This window comes from Pangasianodon hypophthalmus, chromosome 21 (genome assembly GCF_027358585.1).
Source record: "Pangasianodon hypophthalmus isolate fPanHyp1 chromosome 21, fPanHyp1.pri, whole genome shotgun sequence".
Lineage (NCBI taxonomy): Eukaryota > Metazoa > Chordata > Actinopteri > Siluriformes > Pangasiidae > Pangasianodon > Pangasianodon hypophthalmus.
Genome location: NC_069730.1, coordinates 17,257,368 through 17,274,958, shown reverse-complemented (window position 1 = coordinate 17,274,958; position 17,591 = coordinate 17,257,368). Strand labels below are relative to the sequence as shown.

The 17,591-nt window shown below is 38.9% G+C and overlaps 1 protein-coding gene across 2 annotated transcripts in view; it reads left to right on the top strand.

The window, feature by feature from the left end:
- pde1cb (phosphodiesterase 1C, calmodulin-dependent b) overlaps nucleotides 1–17,179 on the top strand; it is a 100,926-nt gene extending 83,747 nt beyond the window's left edge. For both annotated transcript variants that reach the window (XM_026946201.3, XM_026946202.3), the window contains 8 exons: nucleotides 109–210; nucleotides 1,194–1,314; nucleotides 6,723–6,804; nucleotides 6,948–7,068; nucleotides 7,569–7,744; nucleotides 9,388–9,600; nucleotides 11,187–11,249; nucleotides 12,233–17,179. In XM_026946201.3, the coding sequence (XP_026802002.3) occupies nucleotides 109–210; nucleotides 1,194–1,314; nucleotides 6,723–6,804; nucleotides 6,948–7,068; nucleotides 7,569–7,744; nucleotides 9,388–9,600; nucleotides 11,187–11,249; nucleotides 12,233–12,249 (895 nt within the window). In that variant the 3' untranslated portion in view covers nucleotides 12,250–17,179. The remainder of the gene's footprint in view (nucleotides 1–108; nucleotides 211–1,193; nucleotides 1,315–6,722; nucleotides 6,805–6,947; nucleotides 7,069–7,568; nucleotides 7,745–9,387; nucleotides 9,601–11,186; nucleotides 11,250–12,232) is intronic.
- The last annotated feature ends 412 nt before the right edge of the window (nucleotides 17,180–17,591 follow it).

Genomic DNA, 17,591 nt, shown 5'->3' with positions numbered 1-17,591 from the left:
CAGCATCTTCTAAAGAGCCAATGTGGAGCCGAATGTGGAGATGTGTTTATGAGTAGAGAGAGAGAGAGAGAGAGAGGATTTAAACATCATGTGTGTGTTTTTTCACAGGGAGTTCAGGGCTCTGGTGGTGGAGATGGTGTTGGCTACAGACATGTCGTGTCATTTCCAACAGGTCAAAGCCATGAAGAACTTCCTCCAGCAACCAGAGGGGTGAGAAGTGCTACGTTTATTCTTCTCTTCTCTTTTCTCCTCTCTCCTCTCCTCTTCTCTACCCTATTCTTCTCTTCACTTCTTTTCTTTTCTAACTTCTTCTCTACTTTTCTTTTTTCTTCTATTTTCTGTTTTTTCTTTACTCTTCTTTTCTTTACTTTGCCCTTTCTTCTCCTTCCCTTCACTTTTTTCTATTGTCTTCACTTCTCTCCTTTTGTTTTCTTTACTCTTCTCTACTTTTCTTATTTATTTTCTCATCTCTTCTCTTGTCTTCTCTTCCTTTCATTCCTGTCCTCTAATCTGTACTTATTTTCTTTTCACTTCTTTTCTTTTCTTTTTTAATTTACTCTTTTTAATTTAATTTACTCTTCTCCGTTTTTGTCCTCCTCTTCTCTTCTCTTCTCTTCTCTTCTGATTTGTTTTCTCTCTTTTTTCTTTTCTCTTCTCTCCCATTTTCTTTTATTTTCTCTTCTATCATATTTATTTACCTTCTCTCATCTTTTCTTCTTTTCCATTTTCTCCATGTTTTTGTCTTTCAAACTTTAAGATCTTTTTTTTTGGTACTCTTCTATTTTCTTTTCTTGTTTTCTCTTTTGGTCTTTTCTTTTTTTTTCCTGATCTCTTCTCTGCTCTCTTCACTGCCCTTTACTCTGGACTATCTGGAATGAGATTTCTATCGATTAACCTGCGTCTATTTCTCTTCATTACATCCTCCACACACACATACATCAAATACTAAATAAGTAATACACTTAGAGAAAAATGAAACGGAAAGAAATGGAGACAGACATGAAATTATAAAAGCCTGGGGCCATAACATTTAGACACATAACAAATCGTGGATGTGTTTTCTAAAATGAATGTGGTGGCGGTTTTCAGTTACCTGCTAAAAAAAAAAGGTTATTTGAGAGCAAATATGAAGCTGTGCAAATATGGGCACTAACAGGAAGCTGCATGTGTGTGTTTGTGTGTTGGATTTACAGAATTGACAAACCAAAAGCACTTTCTCTGGTGTTACACACTGCTGATATCAGCCATCCAGCCAAAAACTGGGACCTCCATCACCGCTGGACCAGCTCACTGCTGGAGGAGTTCTTCAGACAGGTGTGTGTGTGTATGTGTGTGTTTAATCCCATAGACCAGAAGTGTTCAATCCTATCAACAAAGAACCGGTGTGTGGCTGCAGGTTTTCATTCCCACTAAGTAGTAGGTATGTCTGAAAGTAAATTGAAGTCTGAGATCAATTCACCATGCTTACCATAGCGTCCTATGAGTCCAAGGACCAGCAAGGTCTGTTTTATTTCATCAGCTATGAAAACACAATTACATTTTCCTGTTCTGTTGCTCAGAAATGGAAGTTAACAAAAGCAATATGATTGAGTCCGCATCAGGTATTAGAAGTGTCCATGTTTTACTCTTCAAATGGCAAATACAGTGGCAAGGCTATTCCAGAAAAAAGTCAGGCAGATAGATTTACTTTAACTTTTAGCACTTTGTTTTTCTTCTCTCTCCAAAATGGTCACCTGTGAATTCCCACCAACCCTATCATTCAGCTGCTACCAACCGGGGAGCCTAAAAAGTCTAACACATGCTTCCTTTGAGACATGTGAAGCCATCCAACTGCATCGTTTTTTGAACTGCTGCTCTTGCTGCATCACAGGGCAATGTAACAACCTTGGAGGAAAGTGCTATCTACCCTCTTCCGCATACCTGAGCTCGCAGACTCCTGTGACTGGCTAGTGTCGCTGTGATTGACAGGGGAGAGAGAATATAAGCATAGACAATTTTCCACTCCTGACTCCGGAACCCATGATCTACCAATGACAGGACAAACACTTTTCTGCTGCGCTAGTGGGGGCTAACATTTAGCACTTCTAAGGAATTACTGAAAAACATTTCAAGACAGCTTGTTTTTGTCCATTTAGCATACTTTGGTCTTGCTGTTTTAGTAGCTTATCCAAGTTTTTCTATCTGATACCTCTATGTGATTGTCCCCTTTACTTGCCACTGTCTTGTATATTGTTTCATGGATACTAATAAGCTGTACAAGTTTATTAGCATCCATGAAATAGTATGCAAATCTGGTCATGTGACCAGAATCTAATCTAGATTGTTGCTTTATGGGTGTGATGTGCATGAAACAGTCCCTTAAACATGGTGGATGGCTGCTGTAGGAAACAACAGTTAGGAATGTAGAAAAGAGAGTGGTGTAATTGGGTTGTTTAAAAGTGTTTTTGTTCTGCGCTCACAACTTTGCTCAGCATTTGCATGCAATTAGCCATTTATGTTTACTCATTTGGCAGATGCATTTTGTCTTTTATCCAGAGTGCCAAGTTAGGAGGACCGAGCTGTTAAAAAAGCTCACAGCGATTCTAGTAACTGACAGGAAGCAAGTGCACAACAGTTGTAGGGAGAACAGAAAAAGCCAGCAGTAAACACAAGTGCTAAGACTCAGTAACAATAACTGGGCAGTGGTGGCTGAATGGTTAAGGCTCTGTGTTGCTCACTGTCAAGCTGCTGCTGTTGGGCACTTGAGCAATACCCTTAACCACATCTGCTCCAGAGGTGCTGTATCATGGCTGACCCTGTGCTCTCACCCCAGCTTCCTAGCAAGCTGGGATATGGCTCTATACTCATACTCTGCCCAACGACAATAAAGTGGAATCTAATCAATGCAGTCAGTCAAGCTAGAAATGATATACATTTTTTTTTGGAATTGGATTGCGAATGGCGATGTTATGCAATGAATTTCTGCTCTGACATAAAGTGCTAAATCATCTCTATGTGTATTATAAAGGTTAAGCGGTCTGCTATCTACACGAACAGGCAGAATTCTGGGTTCGAGTCATGTGAAGCTTACTCTGCCAGTCAAAAGCTTGTAAACATCCTACATTTTAGTGCTTTTGTTTGAATTACATCATTTTACATACTCTACTAATTAAAAATCTACCCAAGGAATAGGTATAACTGAATTCACAAACGTTAGGAATGACTTTATATTATTGGAACAATCTAGATCCAATCTATTCTTTATCATCCTAATTATTCACTTGTAGCACATCACATATTTATGTTTTACAGTTAATACAAGTGCTGTCTGTGCATCTTTTATCTAGGAATAACAGCATTCCCATAACTCCACATTCACCTGTCTTTAGTAAAGCTCTCATTTAGAGACACATTAGGATCTGTGAGCAAGTAGTTAATATGTTTCACAAAGATTTAGCTTTGAATTTGGTCTGTAGCAATAATAGTGACTAAACTGTAATAAAACATAAAACAGTTTGTAGCTCTTGTGGTTTTCTCTTGGCACTTGAAGAAACAGGCGTTATCAAAGTTGTGACATTAGCTAGAGCGGGAGGAAGAGGCATACCACTTAGACCAGACACCAAGCAGAAACCAGCTTAGGTGAAATTGCACAGACAGGATGTAAAGATAACTGAAAAAAAGCCAGTTTACAGATTTGGAGTCTTTCAGTTCTGTCTTAACTGGTTAGCTCTCCAGTCAGGTCCTCTTGCAGTGAATGATTTTACATGGATAGTGCCATTGTGGTTTACAAATTTATTTATATATTGGGAAGTATAACTGATTAAATTGGTCAGAATTCCTTCAGGAATGGGCGTAAGTGGGATTAAAGCCGAGCCCCACCCACATCTCTACACCTGTTCTTTATACTGTTGTTGTTGTTCCTCCTTTGGCTGCTCCCATTAGGGGTCGCCAAAGCAGATCATTGGGCCACGTATTTGATTTGGCACAGTTTTTATGCCAGATGCCCTTCCTGATGCAAAACTCCCCAATTTTATCCGGGCTTGGGACCGGCACTGAGAGCGCACAGTGGCTGGGGTTGGTTCCCTGGCTGGGAATCGAACCCGGGCTGCAGCAGTGAGAGCGCTGTGGCCTAACCACTGGTCCTCCAGGGACCCACCTGTTCTTCCTATTGATGGTGATAAATATTCAAATCTGTCTTAAATCACATAACTATGTAGTATCTTAACACAAATGAACGCAAGTACTGAAAACTGATAAAATACCCAAAAGTGTTCTTAACTGTAACCAAATATTGATGATAGAGATGTTGGTGATTTGCTAATGAGAACAAAAAGATGACACTTCGTTACTACCCCAAAAGAATGATAATGGAAAGATGGGACAACAACTGTAATTTTTTTTTAATTGAATAATGCATAATGTTCTAGTTAGCTAGCAAAAGTAGCTGACTAGCAATATCCTTCTGTGTTAACTTGCGGTCTAAGGATGTTATGAGTCCTCCTGAATGCCTCAGTCTTGTGGTATTCACAATTTTGTAAGTCAGATTTTTTTTTTGATAACTCTGAGTTCATTAGTTGATATGCAATGATAATGATAAGCGCAATTGCAACTTACTTTTAGTCAGATGGATGCTTATATTAGTAATTTAGCAACATATCTGAGGTAAATGTTGATATTTCTGACAGCTATGTTTTGTTTCCACTGTCACTATGCCTTTACATTGTCCATATTTAAAACACTGACTGGCTATAAGACAACTGGCAAAATCTTTAGCTTCAGTCGTTAGCTAACTTATTTCTGAGTTGCCTAGCAACAGTGTTCTATGACTTTGAGTATACTGTGTGTTTCCCTTCTCATGTCGAATAAATACATTTCCAAGTTCCATTTAGCTAACAGCTGCTGTTTTACCTCATGAAGCCAGGTGCTAGCACTCTCACAACATTAGTTTAGCATTTGCATGGCATTTGCAGGATAAAAAAAAAATCTTTTTTTTTTTTGTTTATGTTTTTGACCAAACAAAATGTGTAACAGTGCTATTTTAAGGGTGTAAACTGTTTGGAAAATGAAAGAGGAAGTAAAAACCGAGACTCTTGTTCTTCTCTTGCCTCTTTTTATGTGAGTGTGTGTGATTTTATAATTGTAGACAGCAGTCAGGAAAGCAAGAGTGAAACTCGCTGTGTTTCTCCAGCTGTATTAAGTCTAACTGCAGAGATAATCAGTGAAATGAAAGAACCTGCGATGCGGCAAGCTGGATACTGCGATGCAGTAAGAAGTGGAGGAAGAAAGAGAAAAATAAAGAGCTGACAGAGAGAAATAGGGATATATTGTGTGTGTGTGTGAGTGAGTGAATGAGTGAGTGAGTAAGGAGGGTTGTTAGAGAAGGTGTAGAAACATAAGTAGAGCCAGTGTGTGTGTGTGTGCGTGTTTGTGTGTGGCTGAGAGACCGTGTGTGTCTGTCAGCTGCACCACAGGCCTGATGTGTGTGGTGCAGTGACAGAGAAACGCTGGGCAGGAGGTTAATGAGCAGCGACGGCTCACACAGGTCTAAAGAAAGTGGGTTTGTCACTTCACTGTAGCTTTGTACACACGCTCACTTACACAGACAGGAAGGGGTTATAAATGATGCATCATAGCACAGCTGTATAGGCTGTTAAAATCCATTTATACAACAGGCCAGATGAACACACCAGCACATCCTGATCTAAAGCTGCAGCTAAACTCTGCACTGCTAAAGGTTTCATGGTTGGTTCAATGTTTGTGAATTATTTGATCTGTCGTTCATAGAGACTTAAATTAAAGGGATGTCTTTTAGGTAAATTAGAGCTATTCATTTAATAAGTAAGGATTATAGGAAATGTTATAGGAAAATAATTCATGACAGGGTGGTTTGTTATGCCCTGACCACCCTAATGTGGATTATTTTTCTATTTCAGCACATCACAACAGTGATTATAATTTATTTTTCATTTGTCAGTCAGTAATCTGAGGTAAAAATCATTCTAGAATGCTGTTTACATGAATGTTCTGCAAAAAGTTTAAATTTTGGAAAAAAGTGCTAGATTTGCTTCACTGGGGACAAATGCTCACATAGGCCACACCTTCATCATGAGCCTGACACAAATATAGGCCACACCTCCTTCACAATACTTACAGGTACATAAGCCACACATCCACCATGATACTGACAGGCACATAGGCCACACCTCCTCAGCTATACTGACAGGCACATAGGCCACACCTCCACCATGATACTGATAAGCACATAGGCCACACCTCCACCATGATACTGACAGGCACATAGGACACACCCCCACCATGATAATAACAGGCACATAGGCCACATCTCCTCAGTTATACTGACAGGCACATAGGCCACACCTCCTTTATTATATTGACGGGCACAGAGGCCACAGTTCTTTGTTAGACTGACATGCACAGAGGCCACACCTCCTCCATTATACTGATGGGCACATAGGCCACACTTCTTTCGTTATACTGACAGACATATAGGCCACACCCCCATCGATATACTGACAGGCACAAAGGCCACACCCTCTTCATAGCTGTATCAAAAATATCAAGACCCTTACCCCAATTCAAATGTGTGAATGTTTACACTTATACACTATACACTTTATACTCACATTAACAGCTAAACAATGTTGTCATTTACTGCACAATTAATTTATTGTAATTAAATAGCATTTTTATTTGCTAATTTCCTGTTTTCCATTTATGTTTAGGGTGATAAAGAGGCAGAGCTGGGGTTGCCTTTCTCACCACTGTGTGACCGCAAGTCCACCATGGTGGCTCAGTCTCAAATCGGTGAGCAGTGTGAACACTTAATCTGGTTCTGGTTCAGCTGAATGTGTAAATGTCATTCTGTCTCGAAGGGAAGCTCTGTTATTCTGGCATTAGCGCTGCAAACCTATGCGGCACTAAGCGGATAAACTCCTCTGTGTACGCAGGGTTCATCGACTTCATCGTCATCCCCACATTCACTGTCCTCACAGACATGACAGAGAAGATCGTGACGCCGCTCATCGACGAGGCAACGCACTCCAGCCTGGCTGGCTTCCGCAGGTCGAGGTCAGTCTCTCATTCTCTTGGTTCATTCAACAGTTCATTCATTTCAGCAGTTAAATAAATTAATTCATCCATCAGTGAGGCAGCTTGTGATGTGTTGTCATTAATTTCTCATGGCTAAGCACATTTCAGTGCAGACTTTCCTCTTTTTGAGCTGATACCATCACGACAATCCAGATTTAGGAACCAAAGGGCTAATTATAGATAAGCTAGTACATAATCACTCTCCTGATTCTTTAATTCTCCATCAGAGTTTGAAGTGTCCATCATGATTCTTTGTCAAACCTTTGTGATAAAAATGCAATGGAAAAAATCAACTCACAGCTTGCATTGACATCATGATGACATTGTGTCATTTAGGTAGATATTGGTCAGTAGCTCATTTTTCTCAACGTGTTTATCGTGACTGGATGCTGTGGCGACATTCTTATAACCATCACATTATAATATCAGCTCACGCTCTTGTATTTTGCATCCTCTAACCTCTTGCCGTATCTCTCCAGTCTCAGCAGCATTTCCACAGCAGAAACGAAGCAAGCGAACATGAACAGCCCGGCCTCTGAGAGCAGTGCTTCCCACAACTGCTCACTGCTAGCTGTGGACCTGAAGAACTTCAAGGCCATTTGGAATGAGCAAGTTCTTCAGAACCGTGAAAGGTGGAAGGCGCGTGCTGCCAAAGGTGAGCTAGACTCAGTGGTGAGAGATTGACCAAAGTTCCACCCCCACTGGTTTCACATCATGTAGTGGTTGAGAGTGAAAGTTCTCTCGGAAACTCTCAGAAAAAAGCCACAAATGATCTTAATAAAATTTAAAGAAGTATCAGAAATGAATGTGTGGTGGCTGGAGAAAATCCTTCACTACTATATAGTTCTGAAAGCTACAGACTCTCAGGAAGTGAAGTTCTAGTTCTAGAACTTCAAATTCTAGTTAGCCCCAAATGTGAAAGCGGGAGAAAGTTGCATTTAAAGATTTCATTCTCACTGTTACTGTACGCAGAAACATCAGAGAATTCAGAAGTCAGCCACACTGCCACACATATATACATTTAATGAGTGTAATGTGAGGATAGATGTATATGTGGCACATATGTTTTTTTTGTTTTCTACCTTAAAACTCCATTTTATTACACTTTGATTTACTAAAGTTGAACAAAAACATGCAAGCTGATTTTCTGACAGGATCTACTGACAGGAAGAAAGGACTCAAACTGCACATTTGCCATAATGAATTTGCAGTTTCAGTCGTTCGTCTCAAAACCTGCTAAATACAGAGTGGTGTCAATGCAAATTAATTAACTTAGCACACACAGTGTGACTTGCTGCAGCTTGAAAGTCAATTCGGGAATTGAAAGTGGGTGCGCAAATTAATACGACTGAATGGCAGGTATTACATTTGTGGAAGCCCATTTCTGCCAATTGTAAACAAAATAAAACCAAGTCTTACTAATGAGAAAGTTCACTGAAAATAGGCCTTAGAAAAGTCAGAAAGTTTCTTAAACTCATTACTCATTTCATCTGTAAAGTTGGTTTCATATGGGATCACATCTTCACAGCTCTGAATCCAACAGCATTTAAACAGAGCTTTTGAAACTATTTTCATTCAGATTTACCTTACTAACAAACACACTCATTTCTACACTTGCTTATTTTACATTCATACTGTATTTTGAACATTTTTTTTAGCATGTCTGCTAACTCTGAATACTTGAGTTTCAGATTTTTATTCTTCTGCTCGTCTCTTTGAGTTCTAAACTAATGGCAGCTATTAAGAACAATTAGCACATGCAGTTATCTCATTTACACATTGTTTCTTCTCTCTACATTGCATATGACATGTTTCACACAATTATTCTTTGCAAAACACCCACAAAACGCCCACTTGCTGTGAATTTATCCAGTTGCACTTGCAAAATTAGTACTCAGGGCCTCAAATGTATCAAATGTCTTGTATTTACCTTAAAGTCCAAGCTGGTAGTCAATGAAATTTGATCGAGATGAGAATATGATCACAGTTTTCAAGCTGTAGCTTGTGCATGGATATTGGTGATATAAAACAACATCACTCTATAATTCTGAATAGGTGTTAACCCTTCTGTTTGGGTAAAAATGTCAGATTATGTTTTAACTAAAGTTGAAAAACTTAAATTGTAAAAGTGATTTTCCTTCATCTGATTTCCAATTTCTCTCTTTCCATCAATATTGTTTCTGGTGCTAATAATTTAGATAGGGATAAGGTTTATTAAGGTGCTTCAAAATAATTATTATGACTGACAACTGTAATGGAGAACTAATCAACTATGTCTGTCTCCATTTCCTGAAACAGAAACAGAGGAGAAGGCCAAACGTGAGTCTGAGGAGAAGGCTCAGCTGGAGGCAGGCCAGGAGGGACAAGCAGAGCCAGGGATGGACCAGTCAGTACCAAAGAGTGAGGGATTAGGACAGGAGCCAGAGCCTGGTGGGACAACGAGTGGTCCAATCGAGACTGAAAATGAAGAAAACACATCAAGCATGGAAGGCAACAAGCAACTACACAACGGTATGTAAACAGCATGTAATGCTGATTAACTGCTGAAAAGCCATTCAAGGATCTAAATTCAAATATCCAGATTCCCGTCTACACCTGGTTTCATGCATCATACCCATGAACTGCTCTTGTTATAGTACTAGAGTATAATTAAATCATAGTACTTTTACTTTTGAGTTTTTTTTTTATATAAAATGCCCAAATTCAGTACATTTATTTTGATCACTGTTACAGAGTGAAAAAATTATAATGAATTTAACCCCGGAAGACCGTAAGCCATTTAAAAGACAGTATGTGCAAATGTTAAATAATTCAATTTTGAGATCCAGTCAAAACAAAGCAGTTTCTGCTGATGATCTCAACTTCAGGCACCAAATGTTTATTCAGCAGCAGCAATGTCTGAGACAGTGGAGACACTTGAGCATCCCTGTCCCAATTTATCAGGTATCTTCTGTTTTCAATAGTTCACTATAATCATTATTGGCAAATTATGTGAGCCAAATCCAGTGCAAATATCGACATTTCAGAGCTCAACATCCAATCTGAGGTAACATGTACATGGTATGCCATTAGCTAGCTGACTTAGCTAGACTAGCTAACCAGTTTTAATGTTTCACAGTATGAAAGCTCATTAAGTATTAACCTTAAGATGTCGCTTTGATGTTCAGTAGTCACTGCCTGTTGTGTTAAATATATCTAATGTGCTGCTATACGTAATGTTCAGGATAATGTGTAAGGGGCATCTTTGCTAGTAGGAATTAACCTAGCAAGCTAAACCCCAACAGCATTTGGCTAGGTTAGCTAGCCAGCTAATGGTACCTTTCTTCACAGAGGGGGTGTTCACTTCAGCGTAGCTCACTTAATTGTCCAAAAATTCATTCCATAGACATAAAACTTCTTCAGATTATTTGTGTCAGTTGTAGACATGTCAAAATTTCTAAAGTAGTTTTTCAGGAGCTGACTCATTTACTGATCACTATTTTACTTTTACTCGAGTACTTTTTACTCACGTCACTGTGTGCTGTACGCTTTCCACCACTGATCTTATCTGATAAGATGTTAACCGCATGCATTCACACTTTAGTTAGCAAAACCAACGTCTTCCGTGCTGTATGGTGCTTAGGATGCAAATCAGCTCATTCTGTTTAACCATCAGATTCCTGTGCTCTTTGTGTTCAGATGTTTTGGGCCAAACAATGGCTGACACATCAAAAAATGATTTTGCCTGCTGGTTATTTCATTAAAGACACCACATACGCTATGATGTAATTATATTGGGAGGGTTTTTCTTTGATTTATTTATGTCTGAAGTTCTGAAGTAGTTTGAAATGTATCTTGGGTGCACTCACACTATTATTTTGGGGATATTGTGTGAATAATCACTATTGCTTCAAGTGCAGGATAGTGTCCAGATCAGGAAATGTGTGGTTTGTGTAAGGTGTGTGTAGACTGAAAGCAATTGGTGCACAAATACAAAGGCGCTAGTTTGGTTTTTATCTCCTACTTCTTATCTCCTGCTACTGTTCTGTAATCAGGTTCAGTCAATGCACATATTGATATTAATATTGTTGTGTTTGACCATTTATCTGTTAAAACAGGCGAGGTGTCGGAGGGTGTGGCATCACCAGGAAGTGATGATGGTGAAGACAAAGCACTCAGAGGTAAACCAACACGCACCATCTTCTACACTCCTCATACTACTATAAATACAGAGTACCTGTTTGTATCTGAAGCTTTTTCTTCTAGGTGTCCTGCAGTTTTTATTATTTTTTTTCATTCTAGGTAGACATTTTTAACATTGGCCTGGTTTAGCATGTTGTGCAAACTGGAAAGTCTAGGAGTAAAACATGAGGCCACACACAGCCAACAGACAAAGGCCAAAATCATGTACAGTGCTCATGTGTGTTATTATTTTCTTTCCTTTCCTGTTATTGTAACTTAAAAGAACTACATTTAAGACTGAAATGAATAGAAAATAGCCTTAGAGGTAAGCAAACTACAGTCCCCTAGATGTGGATTAGTTATCATTAGTATTAGTTGTCTAATCATTACAGAAGTTAATTGATTTATTACTCTTTATACCTCAGTGCTATTGAACCATTCAATTCAATTCAATTCAATTTTTATTTGTATAGCGCTTTTAACAATGGACATTGTCACAAAGCAGCTTTACAGAAATGAATGGGTTCAAAATATGTTGTAAATATGTGAATTTATTCCGTTGATAAATTCAGTGGAGTAAATTTGATTTGTCAGGAGGTGTTGATTCATTTTCTGTAAGAGCAGCTCTGAAAATAGTGGCAGCCTTACCCCAAATCACACATTTATGTTAATTCCCTCCCTCCGTTATTGTTTTCATAGTATCCTTGATATGGTGAAATTTTCTATGAGGAGACATTTACTAAGCATTTTTGTAAGTCTGCAGTGTGAGTGCTTTGTGACAGTCAGAGGTAAAGCTGTACCTTTAGGTTATATATTTTATTAGAACACGTGCACTAATATAAACTTGTGATTTGTCATACAGTCGTCACTATTCTCAGAGCTGCAGTTGTAGAAAATTATTCAACACATTCTGACCAATCAGCATCGAGCAGTGTGGTATATTTTCATATTGTATTACTGTATTTGGTATTTCTCTTTACAGAGACTGAAAAGAACTAGCATGGGCGCTGTATGGAGTGTGACTGCTGTTTAGGCCTCTCTACCTTTGCCTGCTCATGGCCTCCTGGTGGTGTGTGTGTGTGTGTGTGTGTGCGCGTGTGCTCTGAAGCTCCACAGCACCCTCTGCTGGATAAACCTGTGCTTACACTTTTTTGCTTCTTCTGCTTCCTTCATCCGGAAGGCAATTGATTGCTCTCTGTGACTCCATTGACCTTCTTCAAGGCAGATCTGTGGCTTGTTCGGGGAATGTGTTGGTGTGTGAGGTGGCTGGGGGTCAGCCGCTGGTTAACTTCCTTTCATAGACTCTCGTCTGTCAGTCTCAATGCCTGGACTGGCTGGGAAATACAAAAACAGCTGCCATCACATTCATTGGATTTTATTTCTTGTCTATTATTTTCTATCGAAAGTAAACATAGAGTGCCTTCCTCTATTAGCTGTTTATCCACCCCTTCTCTATTTCTGTCTTTCCTTCTTCCTTCTTTCCTTTCGCATGTGTCAGCGTATTTGCTTGTCTTTTCTGTTAGAAGCAGAAGCTGACTCAGGTCCTTTCTGCTCTTTAATGCCTTTGCTTGATCTCTTTCATTATAAACTTTATTTATTTGCCGCTTCCTGACTGCTCAGCAACCTCATCCGCAAAACAGCAATTTTTTTCCAATTTGCCAGCTGCTTATATTGCACCACATTACACGAGGAACTCAACTAGAGAGACCTAATGCATTTCAAATAAAGTTATTTATATACATTCGTCAGACGAACTTACCAAACAGAACATTTTGCCTAATTAATATTTGTTGCCTTATAAATAGTATTTATATGTTACTTATATTTTTAAAATTGCATGCCATCTATGAATAGTATGTCAAAGTAACTGGACTTCTCCTAATCTTGAAGGCAAAATGTTTTCAAATGGAGTGAATGATATCATAGGAATAAAATACAATGCTATATATGCTAACAATTAAAGAACAATGCGTCATACTTTTTATCCATTTAATGTTGGAGAACATCCGAGAGGCAAGTTAGTTCCTGTTATTGTTTACGTTATAGCAGCTATAAACCGTCATTCTCTCACCAGAATCTCTTTTTCTCTCTCCCTCGAAGTTACTAAGAAAAAAGAAGCATGCCATGTTGCAAAGAAACAACAAAATGCAATGTTCTCTGTCCTTAGACTCTCTCATGATGAAAAACCTACTGACTGTTACAAAGTGACACTGACACTGGAGACTCCTTCCAAAAATGATAGTCATCTCTTTACAGAATGCTTCACCATATCAACAAGATTTAATTTTCCTTCTGACCAGTTAGATTCAAGAATTCACCAGCATTGTGGTATAAAGTAAAAATATCACATCATGATACTTGAATATATTTTCAGAATACAGAAAAAAACACGCATAAGGTCACCAAAATACTTCCCAAAAAAGGTACTATGATGTTATATTTCATGTCATGATATCGATAGTATTTCCCAGCCCTATTTTTAGGTTTAAAAAGTCAGTCGCTTTGACTTATTAAGATTAGAATTATTCAATGACCTGTATGTTTGAAAACCTTGAGAAACATCTCACACATCCTTATAATACAAGCTGCTGCATTTCCCAAGGCATGGCACATGCATGATCTTATGTAAGGCTTTAAACTCCTTGACCCGTTTCTGATGAAAAAAAGACTTCAGATTTAATCAGATGCAATGATAATATACATGCGCTACAAACACTCGAATATAATCCTGTATCAGACTTTTGAGTGTGACAGCATCTGGTTGTTTTGTAAAAATGAAAAAAAAAAAAGCTTCAGCTTATATCCCATAACCTAGCTTATTCCACAAGTGGATTAATTAAACCATCACTGGTTGTAAATATGGTTTGCAAATTGAAAAAATACAACACACTGCATGTATATGTATATTTTACTATATATGGATACCACCAAGATGAAGGATTTTCGAGAGCTTTTATAAAAAATGCTTGGAAAAAGTGGCAGTATTTCCTAATCAGCCTCATACACATTGATTCCCCTTCACATGGCATGACAGTCAGTAGCACGGTATTACAGTCAGTCATATAGTAGGACAGTCAGTCGCACCGCGTGACAGTGGGTTGCATCACAGGACAGCCAAGAACACAGCAGGACAGTCTGTCACAACAAAGGACAGTCAATTACAGAGCATGACAGTCAGTCACACCACAGGACACTCAGTGAAACAGTCAGTTGCACCATAGGACAACCAGTCACATGGCAGGACAGTCAGTCACACCATATGACAGTCAATTACAGAGCATGACAGTCAGTCACACCACAGGACACTCAATCAGACAGTCAGTTGCACCATAGGACAGTCAGTCACACCACAGGGCAGTCAGTCACACTGCATGAGAGTGGGTCGCACCACAGGACAGCCAGTCACATGGCAGGACATTCAGTCACACCACAGCACCGTCGATCAGATGGCAGGACAGGAGGACTGTCAGTCACACAGCAGGACCATCCATCAGACAGTCAGTGTCACAGCATGGCAGTTGCACCACATGAGACAGTCACACCACAGGGCAGTCAGTCACACCACATGACAAGTCAGTCCTATGGCATAATAGTTACACTGCATGAGTCAGTCCTACCACAGGGCAGTCAGTCATACAGCAGGACAGTCAATCATGCAGTAGGACATTCAGTGACACCACAGGACAGTTGCACCACATGAGTCAGTCACACAACAGGACAGTCATTCACAGCACAGGAAAGTGTCTGCTTGTCAAGGTACACAGATAAATTGTTAGCAACAATGACTACGTATATTATAGCTGTAAATAAGTGTAGATTTTAACCATACCACTGTGCATTGTCGGCAATATCTACAATGTGATGCAGTGAACTTCAACTTCTGATACTCTGTTATGTGAAATACCACTTATACAGTCCTGTCCTTTTTTTCTTCTTTCATCATGCTGGTAGTGTTCTCTGCTAGACTCACTGACCTCTCCTGTCCTCTCTGCTGTATAATACTTTCAAACAATATTATGCATTTAAAACTAACAACGTTGTAATGTCGTAATAACCTGGGGGCCTGATTTGTGGTACCTTTTGTGGTCATTTGTGGTTTCCTAGATTCATTGTGTGTCATTGTTTTTATTTCTGTACTTATATTCATGTGCCCCAAATTAGCACCTGTAAATAAATGTATAGTTTAGTTTAGTTGGATTTTTTTTATTTGTATACTGTAAACACGTATGACTAAATGTATGTATATTATGTTTTTTTTTCTTCTTCTTCTGAGTTTAATGAAAAATGTAAGCACTTAATGTGGAAGGTGAAAGCAAATGTTTTTTAGTTTGAACCATTTTATGGGAAAATGATACAGTTTTGTGTTTCTACTGAAGTCTGTAATCTGAATGGATGTGAAATGCATTGAACACAGACATTATCTAATAGGAACAGTTTACCGCAACGCGACTAACAAAGAACAAATTCTGCCGAGAGGATGTGCGCAGGGTGTAAACGATCGACGTTAGTTTGTGTAAGTGAACAGAGTGTTGAGATTGCTTTTTACTGGAGTGTCTACTTTGCCCGTTGCAATGCTTTTGGAAAACCAGGTCGATTTGGTTGTCACTGTTGATTTGTACTACTTACTTAATTATCAATACGCCTCCCGGGTACACACACACACACACACACACACAGATTTAGTAAATGTGGTCCTTGGTGTCTGGAGCCCTACACAGTGCCCTGTGAAGGCAAACCACAGTAACTATGCTAACAATGAAACTGAGAAAAACTTATGACACTTAAGAAAATTCGCTATAGTTTATCAGGGTCATTAAACTCAGAACTAGCATGGCACTAGCATAATTTCCTGTGGTACTTCATGGTTACTGTTACTGTTACATGGTCATGGTTACACATATGATAAATATGAAATGAAACAATGCTGTTATAGAAAAATAGTCAACAATATCATTTTGGAAAATCACCAAACTGTTCAGGATTCCACTTACGTTGCCACTTGGTTTAGCCCTAACATATGACATTTGAGCCATAAATTCATAAAAATAGAGTTAAACCTCAAAAAAATGTTCTGTAATAAGTTGATTATGAATGAAGAATTGAGTTTGGGATTCAAATTTACTTTAAAACATGGAACAGTATCTAATTATGAATAAAATATAAGGGTTAAAATTTGCTGTCAACTGTAATCCAAGGTTGTCCACCAGGGGGCATTGTGTTTACAGTATGGAAGGCTGGTTTGGGTGGAGGCAACGAAACTCTTGCACACAAACACACCACCTGTGCATCCATATAATACTTGCATAGACTTACACACTACATGTACTGCATCTACTGTTCATGTCCATATTATGCAAACATTCATTGAACAATTGTGAGTGCGTGTGTGTATGTGTGTGTGTGTCTAGCTGAAAGAGGCATTGTTTTTCAGCTTGCTACAGGACCACACACATATATAAAGGTGTTTATTTCATAAGTGTATAGTATGTGTGGGTACAACATTATACTCTTGTGCAAGTAGTGTGTTTGTGTGTGCAATTGTATGATATGGAAGTGCATGTGTTCTGGACACCTGGCCTTACAAAGCTCTTAAAATATTCTAAAAATAAGACTTATGTCTCACGTGCATGTCTGAACACGGTGAAAAATTCTACAAACTCTTGATGTCGTGTGTGTGTTTGTGGTTTGTTCCCTACACTATAAATTCTGCTTAAATACCTGTTTGTAAAATCGCACAGGTAAATGTTAGAGTGTACATTTTGACGAAGCTTCAGTGTGTGTGTGTGTGTGTGTGTGTGTGAGAGAGAGAGAGAGAGAGAGAATGTGAGCTGATCTTGTGCAATCCTAAACGTTGACACTGTGATGTGTAGATGAGAGAGACAGAGAGACTGCACAGCCGTCATCCACAATAAACATGAACTCAAAGGGCTCTGAACAAAACGCCTCTCTTCTTTCCACTGTGTGTGTGTGTATGTGTGTGTGTGTGATTACTGATGAAATGAAAAAAAATGAGGATATGAAAATCAAAAATGAAGTGACCGCAGCAAGACCAAGAATAACTGAAGTTCACTACAGAGGGGAGTCAGAGAATTGACCACAAGGTGATGCTCTCATTAAGAGGAATAACGCTGTGTGTGTGTGTGTGTGTGAGTGAGATGCTAGTGTGTTTGTGCTTATCTGTGTATTTCTGCAAGGCTTGATGGAATCGCTTAATGGTTGTGTTTATCACATTGAGAGACTCCTTTTAACAGCAGGAAAGCAGTTATTTAATTATCCAACAGCTGTTGCACTCTGTAGCTTTACAGTCATTTCCAAAAGAACCTGCAGCCATGTCGGTCTCC